Source organism: Phalacrocorax carbo, chromosome 15, assembly GCF_963921805.1.
Source record: "Phalacrocorax carbo chromosome 15, bPhaCar2.1, whole genome shotgun sequence".
Classification (NCBI taxonomy): domain Eukaryota; kingdom Metazoa; phylum Chordata; class Aves; order Suliformes; family Phalacrocoracidae; genus Phalacrocorax; species Phalacrocorax carbo.
This window is the reverse complement of record NC_087527.1, coordinates 12,715,390-12,734,600: the sequence shown is the minus strand read 5'-3', so window position 1 is coordinate 12,734,600 and position 19,211 is coordinate 12,715,390. Positions and strand designations below refer to the sequence as shown.

At 40.6% G+C, this 19,211-nt stretch overlaps 1 protein-coding gene across 12 annotated transcripts in view; it reads left to right on the top strand.

Moving 5' to 3' along the window:
* The window catches only part of RIMBP2 (RIMS binding protein 2), a 158,582-nt gene that overhangs the window by 134,317 nt on the left and 5,054 nt on the right, over nt 1–19,211 (top strand). For 3 of the 12 annotated variants that reach the window (XM_064466413.1, XM_064466422.1, XM_064466416.1), the window contains 7 exons: nt 1,948–2,679; nt 4,370–4,487; nt 7,599–7,751; nt 10,704–10,888; nt 13,172–13,340; nt 16,931–17,034; nt 18,911–18,982. In XM_064466413.1, the coding sequence (XP_064322483.1) occupies nt 1,948–2,679; nt 4,370–4,487; nt 7,599–7,751; nt 10,704–10,888; nt 13,172–13,340; nt 16,931–17,034; nt 18,911–18,982 (1,533 nt within the window). Of the gene's footprint in view, nt 1–1,947; nt 2,680–4,369; nt 4,488–7,230; nt 7,291–7,598; nt 7,752–10,703; nt 10,889–13,171; nt 13,341–15,470; nt 15,537–16,930; nt 17,035–18,910; nt 18,983–19,211 lie in introns of those variants that run through there. The other 9 variants (XM_064466415.1, XM_064466417.1, XM_064466419.1 and 6 more) reach the window with 7 other exon arrangements.

The following is a 19,211-nucleotide window of genomic DNA, read 5'->3' as shown; positions in this document are numbered from 1 at the left end:
CGCATCAGAAAAGATAGCTACTTCTTGGTTTTAAATTAATATTGCTAGTATTGATATTTAAAAAGAAAGGTCCAGACCTTTAATTGGTGTAGTCTGTTAAAGTCTGCAGGCACACCTCTCTTGATGTAGGAGTGTATGTGAAGGGTACGGCTGGTTGACTCATTCTGCAGAAGTGGAATTCAGGATGAGCACTTCCTGGGGAAGGGCTCATGGATGTCTGAGCCTCGTTTGGAGAATGCAGCTTACCGTGCTGAGTTTTCTGATATAAAATGCAGGTCAGATTCTGATCCCAAAGCACTTGATAATTTCCCCCTCTTTCACGAGATCCAATTTCACCTTGCGACATCAGTAATTAACAAAAAAAATGAAAAACCTGTTTAATGAATTTTCCATAATGTAATCAGATTCCTGTGCCTCTTGCATCTGAAAGTGTGCCAGCCATGCCCTTGCAGCTGGAATCGAGTATTCTCTCCTGAGATAATAGATGCCCCCAAGTAACGAGAAAACATTTTGCATGCAGATCTATATTTTCTTTATTGGGAGCTTATTATTCCCTCCAATGGTTCCCTGAAACAAAGGCCGACACAGGTGATCAAGGGAAGATTCAACTTTCTTATCCGATCTGAGCATTTTAGAATGTGGGATATTTGAGCTCAAATCAAAACTGTTCTTGTTCATATTTATTGACTTTTTTCCCCTTTTATGGCAGTTTGTCTCAAAGGCTTCACAGGTGTGATACATATTTTTAAAATTAATGAAAGCAGGTGGAACAAATATAGTCGTAAAGTAACTTAGAATGTTCATTATGCCTGAAAGGGGAAGAGATCCAAAACCCAGTTAAGTTTAACATGCTCAGAGAAAGAGGTATTGCTGAAGTCTCCAAGATGATCCTGTCATTATTTGTGTGTTGTTGCATCCAGAGACCCACAGGATCTGGGCACTGAGTAAAGTCCAAGGAGAGGTGAACTCCTCCAGGTAGAATCTATAAACCATGTCAGTCAAAACCAACACCCCCTGCGTCATTATTCTCTTGTCTTTTCTCAGAGTCCAACAAAGATACCGTGTAGGATTCTTCTGTCACACCAACCTGTGTTTTGTGTCAATGTAATAGAAAAATTACAAAATGTATCTCGTGTGTGCAGAATGCTTATTTTATCCAGGTTGGGATAGTTTTTACCTACTTCTGGTGTAAACAGAGACTTTTCCTTACTTCTGCTAAGAGGCTGATTTTCAAGTGTTGGTTTTATCAAGCAGAGACAAGATTAAGATGAGAGATTTGCTGACAGTGCAGACCAAGTGACATCAGAGAGCAGCCTGCTTCTAAGGGTTCTTTCTGTGGAAGCCAAGCTTTAAAAATGGTGCCATTTTTGTACAATTTTACAAAGGAAACTAGAGCTCCTTTACTGATGTCTGCAGAATAGCTCTCCTCTGGCAGGAGGTTTAGGAGTATTTGCTACTCACGTAGGAAGCTTTAATAGAGGCAAAGCAAGAAAGCTTGCTAGAACAGAATTTCCATTCTCAGCTATGGGTTCTGGTTACAAAGAAAAACTGAATAGCAATTTGGCATGGGGCAAGGAACATACGAAGCATTAGTGCTGTGTTTTAATGCCATTCTCATTCACCATGCTGGAACCTGTATGCAGCTTTTATTGCTTTGTTTTAAATGCATGGGTTTATTCTTGTTAAGAGCATCACTCAGTTGTTTGTACTGACCTCTCATGTTGTATCTGACACCCAGCAACTTCTTAATCATGTCTTTGTTTTTCACAGATTCTCATTCGAAGCATGACATCTTTTTCACTAAATAAGCTGCATGTCTTATGTTTGCCATTGCTCTAAAACTAATTCTGTCTTTATTTTTCTTTTCTTTTCCCTTTTCCCTCCCATTTTATTTTTGTCACACACTATTTGTTCCCTGTCTGGTTTTTAACATTACATAATCTTAAGGAGTGCGATAAGAATAAGACCACTGAAGCCACTTTTTTGGAACAGCCTGACTTTTCCCAGCAGATACACCACAGTAAAAAGCTTTTCAGTATTCCAGAAGTAGCTGAAGAGGATGGTGAATACTCTGAACTGCTGTACAAGCAGGGTTTAGGTATGCCCTATAAAAAGAATCCCACAATAGCTAGAGACTCTAGACCACCTAGGCCCTACAATCAAGACCAGCAGCACAACTTCTGGTACCCAGCCAAGCACAGAATTTCAGGCATGGAGGATTTTGCTGCAGACGACAAAGGATGTAAATATAGCCGATCCTTATCGAGAAGCCCAGACAGTGGACTAGACTGTGGAAGTGAAGAAGAAGAATCTCGGTTTAATTTCAGATATACTTGCGATTCAGTTTCTGCCAACGTTGCATCTAGCTGTTGTGCAGAGACTGCTAACTGTTCCTGCAGGAAAAGCATGAGGCCATTGCTTGCTCGCAGGAAAACTTTAACCAGACAAACCAGCATCGAAGAAGATTTTGGTGACCTGGGTCCTTCCTTTGTAGAGCCCAGGAGCGAACAGGTCAAGCCCAGTTACGAGAAAAAGTATGAGACTCAGAAATGCAATAGAACAGATAATTTCTCTAATGAAGATGTTCAGGGAGGCTGGAAGACCGACTTAAAAATGGCTGACTCTAGGGCAGCTGGTCTACTTGCAAAGCCATCCCACAGAGATGCAGAAGACTCTCTGGTGTGTGAAATAAATCTTCCTTCTAACATCTGCTTGCCAAATCAGTCTATTTTCTTTCGTTTGTTCTTTTTTTTCTTCTCCTTTTTTATGTTCTGACAATTTTTAGGGTCCATCCTTTGGACTTATCTGCTGCATTTTTCTCTTTTTTTCCCTCCCCATTCATTTGTTTATTATTCTGCATTTTCCTTTACAGTCCTCTTTTGTGTCATGCTGAAATCAGTTTAATTTCCTTTACAATGATTTTCCCACAGAACAAATTACAATAATGGCTGCTTTTATTAAAGGACAACTGAATCTAAATTTTAATTAAGGGTTAGCTGAACTATAATTTTTCCAAAATATTATTTTTCTTTATTTTGCCCATCTAAATGTTGCTTTAAAAAAAAAAAAAAAGCTGCATTTTAACTGGAAAAATATTTCATCAGTCTTTTTATTTTTTTAAATGTCAAAGAATTCATTTCATCATGTTGTTTTTATTCACCTCATTCCCAGAATTTTCAAGTTATGGTCTTTATCATGAAACATCTCCGGACAAGAATCAAGATTCTCCCCCAGTGTGACAGTGACCCAGATATATGGAGTCATGGGTTTCATCATATTTCCATTTTCTACCTTATCTCTGCACTGTCACCACTTTGCCTTCCTTTTTAGACCATCTCTTCTTGCCTTTGAAGTTGCAGACTGCATCTCTGCATGAGAATGCAGGCAAACAGCTTCTTCCAAAGGGAGAGGCCAGGGCCATTCCATATCTTTCAAGGACGCCTCTGCGTGATCTTGCCTATTTGTGTTTCTGTCCATTAATCTGCAGCAGAGTCTCCACGCTTTGAGCGCTGCATCCATAGGCTTCCCTGCTCCCAAAAGACCAGAGCAAGTTCTTTACCCTCTCAGTCTGCAACAGTCCAGAGTTGAAACCTCAAATCTAATGTGTTTCATGTAAGAGTAGAAATCAGCTGCCTGCTCTTCTAGCCTAGCAGTTTATGCTGAAATGATCCTTAAAAATTTCTCCCATTAAAATTGTTGCCCAAGCTGTATTAATCTCCATGACTGCACGATACACTGTGGAGAGCATTAAAATAGGACCATTTAGTTATCAAAATAGCGACATTTTCTGCAAGGGTAGTGAACAGAAAGAGACAGCCGTGATACGAGACGAAGTGTGTCTACATTCCCGTCTACCTGTTTCAATGACCTTTAAAAGGCTCTAATAACCGAAGGCCATTATAGAAAAGCAATGTGCTCAAAGACAGAAGGATGTGCACTTGCTCACATGCTGCAAACTGGACAAAGCTATACAGCTGAATACAAAAAAGCTTGCCTTTTCAGTGCAGTGCAATCTCCACAGCTCTCAGGACTGGTTGTACTACTCTTCAGGAGACTATAACGTCATCTTAGCAGCAACAACAAAGGCAAAAGAATATGTCAAAAATTATTATTTTATTTTCTTTTTGTTCTGATGTGTGACTGCTGGTTACAAAACTCTGCCATAAATCAGGGAACCATTTTTTCTTTTGCAGGTTTGCCAGGCAGCAGTATTTACCTTTCAGCTAACCTTTCAGTTAAAAACTAAGTTTAGTTGCCTTTAGAGCTTATGCTTCCAAATGTGATTGACCTGATTAATGTCCAACCATATAACCATAATGTTACCATGCACGTAACTTACAAACCTGTTTTTTCTGTTGTTGTTTTTTAGCTTTTAGGTAATCCATCATCTGCAGGACGGCCTGAAAGGGCGGAGCATGCAGGGCGAAGGTCCTCTCATGGCAGTGCAGTGCCACAAAGGTCTCGACCAATGTTGGTCCCTTCCATTGGTTAGTTGGACAGATTGGTGCATTTCTGTTCTTTGCAGCCTCAGAGTTGGGAAGGCGGTCCTTAAAAATGAAACGACACTTGTCTTGAACCGTGGTTACTCCTAGTTTTAATGGGATGAAATGGAACTAAAAACGTCTCCACCTAAATATGAGTGTGATGGGGTCTCACAGGGGCTGAATCAGTAGTCATTCACATCACTGGGAGTCTTTCCATTTTATTTAGTGGGTGTTGGAGCTTTTCTAAGCTTGGTTAAGCTTCAATACTGTCAGATTTTACGTAAGAAGAAATTATAATGCAGGCAGGCTACTTATGTGATGAGTAAAATAAATGTACCCATTCAGCCATCCATTCAGCCATCCATCTTCCCATTCATCAACCATCATTTTGCATTCATTTTCCATTTTCTTGACTACTTTTTGGAATTTAGCAGACAAAAAAATGGAAGCTGTTAAATGTAACAACTTAGTAGAACTTGCATATATATACTAGATTTGATATTTCTTACAGATTCATCCCTATTCTGGTTTACTTATGACTTAAACTGTATGTTGCTCTGTACCAGAAACCCAAAAAGTAGTGCAGAAAAGATAATGGAATCAAGACACTATGGACAAATACATATCTGTTAAACCTTGCACTCTATACTGACAAATAAGAAACACACTGAAAATCAGGAAACACTTGCAAGACAAACGCAGAAAGAGTTCTGTGAGCTGTTAGCAGAACTTTACTCCATGAGGATGTAAAGCTGGTCCAGTTCCTGTCCCTAACCTGGGCTTTAATTTGTGATTACTGGAGGCATCATCAGGAGGAGAAGGAAGCAGACTCAGGCAATCCTCACCTGACATTTATGTGAATAAGAGACATCAGAAATGGGGAATATCAGAAAGAGGCTGATCATTAAGGAATGCTTTTATTTTTAAATATTAAATATTTTTCCCTTTTCACAGAATCACAGTAAAATGCCTGTTCTGTAAATTAAAAGCAAAATGCCCCTAGAGGACACAATTATTTTGATATCTAACAGATAGTAATTATTATTGAAACCATAGATCAGAAAACACACAGCTGTAATGTGTGAAACTCTGTTAGTATCTTCAATATAGCCTGGCTGTTCAGAGACCTGATTCTCATCCCACATCCTGGAGTAAACCAGGAGAATCTTCTCAGATGTCAATGAAATTGCACTGGTATGGGGGAGAATCAGCTCCAGGGAGGCACTAGTGCTCCTGTTGGCAGGTTATTGTTAGCTGAACCAAATAGCTTTTGGATGATGATGTGGAGACTGTTCGATTTTCATGTCCTTTTTCTCCTTCTCGGAAAGCAGCCTTTTTTCTCAGGAGTAAAGATTTCTGGTTTATGTTTGGACTACTTAAAGCGAGCTTTGTATCTAAGTTCTTTTATGTTATCAACTAAAACATTTCTTTTAAACAGCGAGAGAGTAGACAGGTTTGTTTGAATTAATCCTTTGAGTTTCTTTTTAATTTCATTTTAATTAAAAAATGAGGGAAGTGATTAAATTTACCAGAGCTCACTTTCCAACAACAAAGTTAGGACACGGAAACTGCTAAGTAATGACTCTGCTATTTAGTAGTTCAATAGCAACAGCTTAGGCGTCAGATAAAGAAATTAACTTCTGATAGTCAGTCTGTGCTCAGACAGATAAGTAAAGAGAAAATAAAGTCTCAGCTTTTATTTCTTTCGGTGTAACTTAAAGGATGAATTAGTGTATTTTGTAGTATGTGCAATCCACAAATGCTTTTTGGGGAAGTTCCATTAGGAATAATGTCTAATGTGGGTAACAAGCAAACTACCGAGCATTATGTACAGTGTCTAACAGAAATAATGGTTTGCTGTGGAGCTGTTCAATGGCTTTATATGACTTTAGAGTTCAGGACGGTTTAGATGGTCTTATATGGTTTAGACTTCAAGAGTCCTAATTTCTGACTAAAAGGCTAGCCATTAGAATTGCTGAAAGATACGTATGCAATATGTCTCGCTTTCAGCATCATACCGTAATAAATCACTTTGGGGATAAGTGAAGCAAATATAAACACTTGGTAAAGCTCTTCACAAAAGTTGCTTCCTGTAAGCCTGCTAGGAAAAAAAAAACCTAGAAGATATGAACTATATTGAGAGTTCAGATAAATAAAATGTGGTAAAAGTAGAGCATCCAAAAGCATATAGTAGAGCTTCGTATAAACTGGAAGCCGCCGTTCAGAACTCCCACTGACAGAGGAAGTTCCCCATGAATCAGGGCTGCAAGTACGGGTTTTGAAAGGGACGTTATTACAGTTGTGTCATTATAATATGTAGTTCCACAAAGTGAAAAGCAGAGTAAAATAAAAGGAAAGAAGAAAGTAAATACAACTGAGCCAAAGTTTAGACTTCTTAAATATATTAAACTGTTGGGGCCCCAGCATATAGGCCAAAATTGTGGACTCCAAATTTCTTGGCAGCAGCTTGCTCCTTGAACATGTATGCCTGGAGTTTTTACTGAGTTATTCAGCTAAAAGATCCCTGTAGCGATGGAGAGTTCTTAAGGCAGCCCTGGGAGGTTACATTAGTGGGAAAGACCTTCAAAACTGTGATGTTCTTAGGATTCCAGTGATAAAACCTTTCTCCAAAATGTTCCAGAATTTAAGTTATTTGAGGTATTTTCTCCATTAATCTATAAAATACTTTGGATTAGTATCTTCCTGCAGGTAGGATTTAAGTAAATTAATTAATTTTTGTTTTTAGGTTGATACTTTAGAAGGTGAAACACAGTTTACAGTGCTCTTGACCTTGCAGATCTGGCAGGTAGGATTGTTTAAACCTCATAATAAAAGATGATTCCTATCCAAAGAGCTAACAAACAATATTTACACTGTATGAGTTTTTAAAAGCATGAAATTCAGATGCTTTAAAAAAGGGAGATACACATTTCTGTGATTCCCCTGCTGAAGAAGGATTTCTAGAGGCTGAGACATCTGGCAAAGCCTATGCAGTGTTTAGCCTCCCTACTATATGCAAGTCAGAAAGAATGGTGGGCAAAGCCTGCCCGCAGGAGCCTCCGCAAAGGCAACTATACAATATGTTTTAATAGATCATTCCCTTTTTCTCCATAGAAATTACAATGGACAGTAACAGTGAAGGCGGTCGGTCTCGGTCAGGTAGTGAGGGAAATATTTCACCTGTAAAAGAAGAAGCTTATTATCGCAGCATTGGTGGACACAAGAAATGGCCTCAGCAGCGTACCATGGCCTCTGAATATAGATACGGTATGCCGAACATTATTCATCCTTTGTGACAGACACATTTTAGAGCTGCGTGTTAACAAGTGCGGTTTCTGTATGACAACATTGCATGCAATGCAGAATGCCAGGGGAACTAGCTCTTAAGCCCTGCCTGCTCTCAGGTAAGTTTCTCCAGCTCAGCTGTAAGGGACAAACAGCCCTTAGTCCTCTGTCCTGAAACTGCTGTGCGGCCACCTTTCCATACTCGACTGAGTCCGAGCACACTGCATTGCATGAACCTCTGTGAAGCTATGCTGCTACTAATGCCAGTCAGTATTTATCGTACACACCTGAACAACCATTCATCCGAATGACCGCATTTCCACTTGATTCATATAGACCGGACAGGGACAAACAGTACCTGGTGTATCGCAACCCAACCTCCAATAACAGGAAGCAGTTACCAACCGTTATTCTGATTTATGGCTTGGGCTAAATGAAGATTCAGGGTCTTTTCAATGACCACGGAGGACTTTGGCTGTGTCATGTCATGAAGACAAAAATTATTCTTATTTTTAGGAATAATTACATCATAATGACAAACTTGTATTACATGAGTAAGGCAATTATACCCACTACTGATAGTATTTGTTGCATCATCAACATAGAAATCATTACATGATCAACAACTCAGTTTTCACAGTTCATAACACAGTAAATTGAAGTGTCTAACACTTAACCCATAAAAGCAGCCCAGGCCATATATAGAGCTAAGAGACACATTAGGGTTTTATTGATATCTGAAACGAAACAAAAGGGGCCCTGAAAGTTTAGATAAATCATAATTTAATGTTGAGTTTCAAAGCAAACATATCTGACTGACTTACAACCGGGTCGCCAGCTCTGTGTGTATCGGTTGGTATCCAGTAAATTCAGTGCAACCATGGTTGCAACTATGCATCCATTGGGAATCTGGCTGGCTGCATCCAAAGGCAAAGATTTTACATACACAATTATATGTGTGTGTATACGTACGCTAAGTGTATAGACCTCTTGAAAGAATAAGATAAGTGGCTAATGAGCTAATCAAGAGATTATTTGCTTTCTGGTTCACTGAAGCAACCATGACTATTCTGAGTCAGATTGTTACAGGCCAGTGCTTTTAACAGAGACCCATTTGGCTATAATTTATGTTTGTACCTAAGGGGGGTTACCCACAGCTGAGGTTGGATGTAAAAACCTGTAATTTTTCATTTAAAAAACAAAACACCCCTTAACCCACCTGTTTTACATTGCCTGGTGGACCTGAGTATGAACCGCAGAACGACTGCAACCGACTGTGGGAGGAGAACAGAACAGAGAAAGATCCCATCCTTTGTGTCCCATTGCTTTTTGTCCCACATGTGCCCTTCTCGCACACTTCCTTTCTGTGCTTTGTGCCTGCCTAAAGCTTCTTGGCTGGAATTTTTCCCTGCCCTTTTGCTGTTCTGCATTTTTCCCTAGTCACACTCTTTCTTGCGCTCTGGACCCAAGAGTTAGTAGCTGTTCCCTTAAAGCTGTGACTCTGAAAATTTTTTTTCTGGTAGTTTAAAAATATCAAATGTTGACTAAAACACATCTGACGTAGAGGCAAAAAGAGGAATTTTATCTAAAATGTTCCATACTGAATGCTCAAACTATTACCAAAAATGGGAGTCTTTAATTTTTAAGAGGCAATTAGGATAAAAATTGTATTAATATGAAAATTGTTTGAAAAAATGTTGACACAGTTGAACTACATTTTCATTGTAATTCATAACATCACCTTCTCGATTTATTCATTGTGAAGGATCTTGTAAACTGGGTGATAAGTGTTGATTCAGCAAAGAACGAAAGTATGTGACTCCCACTGAAGTTAGCGGGACTTGCAGAATAAACCACATTTTTCAGAAGTAGCTTGTGATTTTGAGGGCCTGATTTTTGGGGGACTTCATATGTCTTGAAACAGCCTACTTTTTGGGAAAGTGCTGCCACATGCTCTTTCAAAACAAAATTTAAAGCCTTTGAACCCCGTCAGTTAGAATGGTCATTGTTAGCCATTTTGGCCTCATTTTCTAATTCAGTTTTACTGAAGTCCATCCTTAAGTCTGTTGTTGAATCATGAAATAAACACATTCTCCAGGTCATTTGAAAAGTCTGAAAGATATTTGAGACAAAACGTCCATTCTCATTTTTTATGCCCTAACTGATTTGGTACCCTGCAGCGGACAGAACTCAGTGCAGTGTCGAGTGTTGTGATAGTCGTGGGCGATCTTTCCTAGTGAGCTACTGGTTAAATGCAGCCATAGCTAACCATTCCTCCTGGATATTAACACATCTTGTTAGTGTTTGGGGTGGTTTGGGGCACTGATGGCTATGGTAACTATTAACTGTTTTTAAACAAAATCACAGGCAGTGTAGTTCCAACCCTGGCATAACTAACACTACTGAAATATATTTCTTCTTGCCTGTCTGGAGAGAAGAGTTTATAACCATGTTTTAACCCTGGTACCTAAAACATGGTATGGCAACACAGCTGGGATGTGCTTTCTTGTGTCCATGAAGAGCAGAAGCAGCTGTGCTGGAAAACAGGTGGATCCAAAGCATGGTTATTTTTGCAGTAACGATAAAGCCTATCCTCATTATGTCACTCTTAACATGCTTTATTAATTTATGGCAAACTCTAGTAAACCTAACAAGAATTGCTGTCTTACCTGAGCTGTATTCACGCGTCAGTGTCAGTGTGGTGTAGGGGATCAACACCACATTCGGTGCATGCAGACTGTATATGCTTTTTTAAAAAATAACAACTTGTTAATTAAAAAATAAAAAAACCACCAAGCTTAATAGGACTTGCATTAAGTTATTGGGTTTTTTTTCACTGAAATGACAAACATTTTTCAAATATTGACTGGAATAGTTGAAAGATGAGGCCAACTTGTCTCACTGAATTGGTCTTTTCTGAATTTACTTTCATAGATGGCTATGGTGGTCATGACCATCTTTCTCCAGACATTTATGAAGAATCAGAAACAGATCCTGGCACAGAGGATGTTTCTACTCGAATATTTGTTGCACTCTTTGACTACGATCCACTGACAATGTCCCCAAATCCTGACGCTGCAGAAGAAGAGCTGCCATTTAAAGAAGGACAGATCATTAAGGTGGGATCTAAAAACAACGGAAATGAAGGGCACAGTTTTTACAAACAGGGTCTCCTTTGGTCCCTGTGGAGAAAGCAACTTGTGTGACTAGAGTCCAAGGGGTTTTTTCCTCCAGAGGTTCAGGCTGGAAATCCCACTGCACCTGGAATCTAATATCTAGTGCTAATGCCTTAAAAATACTTAGGAAATGGGCAAAAATCTCAAAGTTCTTTAGATAGTTAGGGCCAGACTCAGTTAGAGATTTAGGTGCTAACACCAAAATTGTGAGGCTGAAGGCCCCTGTGTCCATTGCCACGAACCCTGCAGGAAAAACTGCTTCAGAGAGGATGTCTTTCCTACGGAGGTACCACAAACGCGCTTAGTGTTGTACCGTCATACGTACCAGAGCTGCTGAATTTTTTTTTTAAATGCTAAACACTCCTAGCTAGTATGTATATGCTTAAGATTAATTAAAGTCCAGAAATTAGATGCTTCTCTTCCACAGTCATCCTCTTATGAAACTGGGAAAAAACACTCCCTTTCCTGACTGCCGCTGTAAAACGCACAAGCTGCCTTTAAACAGGGCGCAGGCGACAAATCGGGTGGGTTTCATGCGACAGGGACAGCATTAGGCTCTGTCAGGGTTTTAGCCAGCCCCCTACCCCATCTCACCCCATCTTGTGATTGTGCAGCTGCAAGGCTAAGTTGTTCAGTTTGCTGATCTGATTTTAAAAAACTAGCAGATTTTTCTGTTGAATCAGCAGATGTAAGCATCTCCTCCTGCAGCCTTGTGTCTTATCGAGCTGGTGCAAAATGGGCAGAAGGGAGAGAGGCAGAAGGAAGAGCCGCTGGTAGCCCAAGGGTAACTGAGATTTAAGTGTGATCTCAAACAGAACCTGAAAAACTATAGACTCATTTGTTACACTACTCGCTTCAAAGATAAAATTGTAAATTAAGCTATTAAAATACTGCCTGCCTTCCACTCTGTTGGACTGGATCCTAACACAAATATCTGTATCCTAAATCACTATTGTTTTAGTGTTAAATACTTTGTTAGCTATTTTGCTTACCCCTTTACATGACAGAGCATTTATGCCCAAAATATGGAACTTGTTTAAGAGCTTATTTTTCCTTGCACGAAAGCTCAGCTCAGGTGTTTTAATTATTTCTTCACAAATATGTACCTGTTTGGCACAGAAAAGTCTAGAAAGGTCCCGCATCAGATATTTATTCTCAGTGATGTTTATTTTTATATTTGGAACCATGGTGACTACTGTGTGATCTGCTGCTTTGAATCTCTCATCAAATTGTTGGGAAGATGGATTAGTTTGCATTTTCAAACTACTTTTCATACATTACCTGCGCAGTGGGACGGTGGAGGGTCAGTGTCACCATGAGCCGTGCGTGTGCGTTACGGTCACACATGCTGCACTGTGTGGCGTAGGAGTGGTGCCGGGTAAGTCGTGGATATACAGAGATAAAAACTGAAAAGCATTCCTGCTCTAGAAAGTTGAGGCTATTCAATGGTCACTTTTAATGAACTCTGATTTGAACTGAAGGGATTAGGTGGGGGGTTTTGTTTGTTTTTGAAGAAAAGAAAAAGCAATTGAGCCTAAACAAAGAACCACCTAATTCCGTCAGCAGTTTGGCCTTAAGAACGTCATTTTTGTTTAGTACAGTCCTCAGGCCTTTGTATCATTAGTAGCCATTATGACTTGGCTGCATTTTTAGAAGTAGGAGAAATTTTGGAGTTCCCTGTTCTCATTGATGAAAACTCATACTATTTTTATACCTTAATTCACTTTTTCTGGAAAGGCAATAGAAGAGCTTATGTAAGTATATATATCAAGTATATGAAGTATTAGGTAGGTGGGTTTGATCATATACAAGTTGTTCTAGTCAAAGGAACAACACTTGGCACAGTTTTGCAAATGCTTCATTTTGAACATAGCTCTTATGGCACCGAGAATAGTGCCCTGTGAACAACTCCACGAACACAAGTGCAAACCATGAAGTGTACTTTTGGCTCAGCCTGGGAAGAAACTGATGACTTTAATGGTGTCTTTCATGTTTTGTGCATTTCACTGCTAAAAAAAAAAGTCCAAACTCTGCTTATGTGTCTGAGGTCGTCAGTCAAATTCACATAACAATTCCAGTTTTGTAACATAAGTCAGTCAAAAACTAATAGAATTCCACGTCCAAGCTGTAGTCATCTGCCTGTGCTTTAGTAACCATTTGGCCTGTATTAAAATTCCTAAATGCTAAAACCTTTATTGACCAACATTATCACTCTTTGACTAACAGGTTTATGGGGACAAAGATGCTGATGGCTTCTATCGTGGAGAAACCTGTACAAGAATTGGCCTTATCCCATGTAATATGGTCTCTGAGATCCAAGCAGATGATGAAGAGATGATGGATCAGCTTCTAAAACAAGGCTTTCTTCCTCTGAACACACCAGTTGAGAAAATTGGTAAGGAAAAATATATATGCTTCACTTCTAACTTTTGGGTGCTATTACATTGGCTGGGTCTGCTTTGCCTTTTGTTTTTACTATATGCAGATGCATCTAAATTTTACAGCAATTTACAACACCATGGGATACATTCTGTGTCAGTATCTGGCTGACTTTATTCAACTAATACTTAATCTTGGCTCCGTCTTTGGTGCAAATGAGGACTTGTATCTTCACCACTCTGCTCACTACTTTCTTTTCTTATTAAAAAAAAAAACCACGGGTTTTGTCACCTGAAAGATTTTGAGACACAGAACATGATCCCTGTGCTTTGGAGTGTGCTGTGCTGAGGTGCTTTGTGATACGCTCGCTGCTGCAAAGCATAAAAAGAATCACTTATTTGCTGTTATTTTTACTCTTCTACATTTTCCTACTTTACCAATAACTTAAAGGGATGGTGGCAAAGGGTTATGTATAATCTCATTTGGGATAGCCGTACATATGATGAGATTTTATGGAGACTGCAGTAAGAAACCCTTTAAAAAAGCAGAGTTTGGCCAAACAATTCTGTGTTATGAACCACTTGTGTTACATCGTTGGTTCAGTGCTGTACACGGATACACAGTGCAAGTAACTTAGATTGCTTTCTAAAAATAAATTTCATGCAACTAGCTCAATATGTTTTAACCTTTTCTACATGATTCAGAGACTATAAAGGGCTGGAATTGGTTCAGTCCTGTTTAAAAGTGAACTGTAAAAGTGGTTGCTAAAAAAAAAAAGAAACCCAAAGAAATCTTCCACAATAGTTTTCTTAGATCAAATAAAACCTTACTGTTTCCAAAATTGTATTAGTGAATGTGAGAAAAATTAATTTTTGGTTTGTTGTTTGGTTTTTTTTTTAAGATATTGAGATATTTTTTAATTCTCCATTGTCCACGAGAGGGAAGGATGATTTAAGTTCTTACATGCTTAACTGAGTTCTTAATTCAGGTCTGTGTATTAATTTACTTACGCCATGTACATACAACAAATACTCCCACCCCCGTGCACGTGTAAACGCCCTGCCCTTCGGCTCCTCTAGGTACAGCACACACGCCTACACGTGCGTTTATGGGGCAAAAACCCGGGATAGGCAGCGAGCGGGGCCTGCAGCTGTGCCTGAGTAGGTTGGCTGCCTACAGACAGCCTCGTTCTGCGCAAGCAGTCGTTTAGGATGGGTCCGCATCGTTCCAAGTCTATCAGAAAGGGCTAACTAACCTGCTTCAGGTGCATCTGTAAACGCAGCCGGGGGCCCAAGGGGATTAAGAAGAGTCTAAATATATTTCTGCTTCTAGCAAGGCAGTCACACATGGGTACAGAAAAGATCATCCTAAACAGCTATGACTGAAACTTACTGCTTTCAGTCCTGCTCAGTGCTCTCCGTTCTTAGCAAAGCCAGCAAGCTGTTGATAGAGCACACTTGTCAAAATGGAAGCACTAGTCTACGTAGCTCCCCGTAATTTGAATATTTTGGCTGTCTGAGGGTCATATTTTGCAAATAAAATTGGATTTTTTTGTTGTGCTATACTGTCAGTGCCTCCTGAAATAGCTGAGGAATCGTCAAGTCTTTATCTCGGAAAGAGGGAGAGGCAATTTGTGACAGAAACGTTGCCTGCCTTGCATTTTTAAGCAATTTTTTTTATTCTGGGATGTTTCTGAGCGAGCTGTTAGCAACCTACCCCCAGCAGTTCACCTTTAAATATTTTAACACTTTAAAAGCATCATGTATTTCCTCTTTAATATGGATATAAATCGTCAGCCATTTACAATGTAAAAAACAACAAATGCTCTTCCTAATGGATTTGGAAGGAATGGTTAGTTTGGCTTAATTTTAAATTAAATATCACTTCTGAATAGCAGAGATCCACGTGCTCAGACCCTTGCCGTCACGGAGGCTGCCCACGTGGATTTGTAGCAGAAACAGGCTCGAATTGCCAGGCTGTCTCATATTGTTACTCATATTTTTAATGTCATATCAGACACTTTACATGCTGTGTTCATATGACTATATTTTTCTTAATCCTTTGCCCACATTAAATCCTTAAAAACAGAACTTTGAACAGCTTCATATCTTTTCTTCTTTTATTTGTATGCATTCCTTTCCTGAAGTCAACTGTGACCGTTTCAAAGAGAGCACACGCTCTGTACACCGCAGATCCAGAAAGTCTAAAAGAGGTCTGTGCTAAGAACCGATCATTTGATTCAAGCTGTAAATTAGCTGAAATGATTTGAGCTGTCTAGATTTATTTTTTTTTATGCCTTTGAACTTTTGGAAACCAGAAGTTGGAAAATACTGTCACCAAGCAATTAGGGATAGGGTCCCTCTTGGATTCTTTCCTCGGTCAGTTCTGTCAGGGCCTTTGACCCTGAGCAGCGGGCAACGCCTTGCCCCAGAGAAGTGCTTTGCATGGAAAGCGCGACTCTGAGACAATCCTTTAGGTATGGGTTGATCCAGGCTTTGGGGAGCCAGGGGGATCGGGTCCCGCGTCTGTTACAGTCCGTGCCTTCATTTTGGATCTCTCCTTGTGTTCTGTGTAAATCCCTGGGAAATAGCTCCAAACCACCCGCTGCAAAAGTAAGTGGTCGCCTCTGACTGAACGCTCCCGTGTCAGCTGGTGGGTGACGCGGCAGCTGCGAGTGCATGCTACACTCCGTGTTTGCTCCGACATTAGCCCAACCTTCAACGTCCACCCTCCTGCCGGAACAGCCGCAGGGGCCTCCTAACCCCAGGGTGCCCTTGTCACACCGCACAATGCGCATCAGGCCTGCCCTCAGTGCCTCTCTGTAAGCAGCACTAACAAGCATGTTTCTCTTGCTACAGCAATCATCCGAATCATGCTCATACCAGCCAAATTTAAAATGAAGCCCATTTTGGACTTCTCTGTAAATGTTTAATATCAACCAATAAACATTTCACATGGTTCCTGGAAACTATGAATTTTACTCCTTTCCTTTTGTTCCCCACAAAGGAAACTTGTAAAATTAAACTGTCCTTGAGAAGGTGGTTTTGTCATCACTCTTGAAGATATTGCAAAGCGCTGACAAAATGGGCAGCCTCCCTTGTCCTGGGGCAGCTGGGAGCGTCCCTTTCTCCTTCCAGTCTCCCAGCAGAAAGCTGAAGAACAATCCCAGGCACAACATTCCTTGTGACCAGGAGGGGGGAAGGGACTAGGCAGTGAATGTGGAAGTTTGAATAAAATGAAACAAACCTGAAACTTGAATGTTTGGCTTTGTATAGCCTGGAAACCGCTGATGCTTCCAGCCAAGAATGGCTGAAAATTCTGGACCATTAGTTTTGCGGCTAACTACTGTTCAGAGGAGTCAGCAGCTTAGAATAAAGAGGGAAAGCCAACAATAAAGAATATATACAAAACGTACATGCTGTTTTGAAACCTTTATCTGTGTTAATAGGTTTGGTGAGCTGTGACCTTTATCACTGTGCTAGAGAAACCCCAACATTGTTACTGCACTGTTGTGTCACTGACATGGGGAGAAAATTGCACTTTGTTGTTCTTTTCAAAATAACTTTGATAGCTTTCCTTCCTTTCCTCTCCTTGTGATCGGAACAGAAAGAAACAGACGGAGTGGCCGGCAACATTCTGTGTCTACAAGAAGGATGGTGGCGCTCTATGATTATGACCCAAGAGAAAGTTCTCCTAACGTTGATGTAGAGGTATAGACATAACTGTTCACTGTGTTTACCATTTATAGAGCCATAATTTAGTTAAAAATATTTGGCATTGATGAGCACTGTTGTACATTCACAGTGGATGTGCAAAAAAAATATTCGGAATTACGAACGTTGGTCAAGTGTTTTTGGGCAGGTGTCTATGACACGCTTATGACATCTGTACAAGTAGATTTATGGCTCTTCTTCAAACAAAACCAAGGAATATCCTTTGTAGGATTTATATGATGTGGCTCAATACACCATATAGTCAGTTATGGGTATGAGGGCATGCAATATGTGTGCATACATATGGATATAACAAACGTCTGTAAGGAGCAAAGCATGGAGTTATTAATCATAGAATCATTATTAAGGTTGGAAAAGACCTCTAGGATCATCCAGTCCAACCGTTAACCCAGCGCTGCTATGCTTCCTAACCCATGCCCTGAGGTGCCACATCTACACGTCTTTTAAACACCCCCAGGGATGGCGACTCCCCCACCTCTCTGGGCAGCCTGTGCCAGGGCCTTTCAGTGAAGAAATTTTTCCTATTAGCCTTTCTAAACCTCCCCTGACACAGCTTGAAGCCGTTTCCTCAATAGTAGGGAATGATTATTTTCCACTGATAGTTTTCAGATTTCCTTTGTACATTTCCACAAAAGACCACGATTATTTTTGGGAGCTGTCCTAGCTCACACTGACAAGCTTTCAAATTGCTGTAACCTACCTTACAATGCCTGCGAAAATCCACCCTCCTTTGCAGCCCCAACCCGAACAGTATAGCACAGTAGGACAGCACTGACAATTTGTTGTATTTCCATCTCTGAACTGATGCGTCTGAGCTTTCATGAATTCATGTCTTGGCTGTAAGCCTTTCTTTTATAACACTGTAAGGACACCTTAAACAAGAGCTGAGCATTAGCTAGAGCTTCATTCAAAAGCACTGACCGTCAGCTAGAGTGTCATTACAGGTTTGTCTCCCATATTTGTTATCAGCAACAACGGAATCACTTTTTATGTTGCCACTGATGTTGCGTGGCAAGTCCCTCGGTCAGGGTGTGCCGCGCCTTCCATTTGCACGCGCATCGTGGTAAGAATGTCAGGGTACGCTCAGTGCTCTAAAAAAGCTACTGCGTACCCAGGACCTTCCTCAGTTATCCTCAAAAATGGTGTTTCTGATTGGTGAATTGTAGAACAATTTGGATATTTTTTTTTTTTAAATAAGAAAGTGAATTTTGAAATACGTGGGCCTTGATGCTTTAAAACCCAGCCAGCGGTGTCTTGTATTTCTCAGTGAACGAAATCTGCATCTAAATTATGGTGTTTCAAAGTAGTTTGGGCAACAAATCAAATAAATGGTACTGATATCTTGCAAACATTTTATTTGCTCTCTCTCTTTCCCATGGCCAAAGGGAATTGAAAATAAGTTAAAACCCACTAATTAAATAACATTTAAACAAAGGGCAATTAAAAGACCCCAGTCCCTGTCAGTCCCGGCGCGCAGCGCAGCGCAGAGCCTGGGCCTGAGCCAGGCCCCTCCCCTCCGTCTTGTTCCCTCCTCGCGGAAGGACTGACTTTAAGGGACTTTTGAAGTTTAAAGTGTTAAAGTTTGTTCAGGTTGTTCAAGGCTTGGCGCACATGCGTTCCGAGGGGCTCCAGGGTCGGGTTGCACTCAGCTGGGGGGGAAAGGTGCCAGATTTAGCAAGCTTGAGAAAAAAAAATTAAAAGAAAAAGAAGTTTTGAGCTCAAAATTCAATTCGGTTTCACCGTGTTGTAACATAAAGGGGAGGGGAAGATACTAATGGCATTACCATTAATGAAGATCATGGTAACCTTTGCCTAACAAAGCACGCACTGGCACATGTTCCTTTTTCCGCAGGCTGAGCTGACGTTCTGCACAGGGGACATTATCACGGTCTTTGGTGAAATCGATGAAGATGGATTTTACTATGTAAGTTGGCTTCTGGTTGGTCACGTCAAGCCCCGACAACCTGTCAGAGCAGTTGCCACTAGCATGAATTATTAGACGACAGCGGGGGGGGGATTTCAGGTCACGGGTCCAGCTCGTCGTGCTGTGGGAATAGCCGTGATCCCAACCCGGCGGGGGCGCCTGGAAGCTCTGTCACAACGGGGTGAGCAGCGCCGCTGCCCTTCCGCGGCTGGGGGACACGGAGCTCACG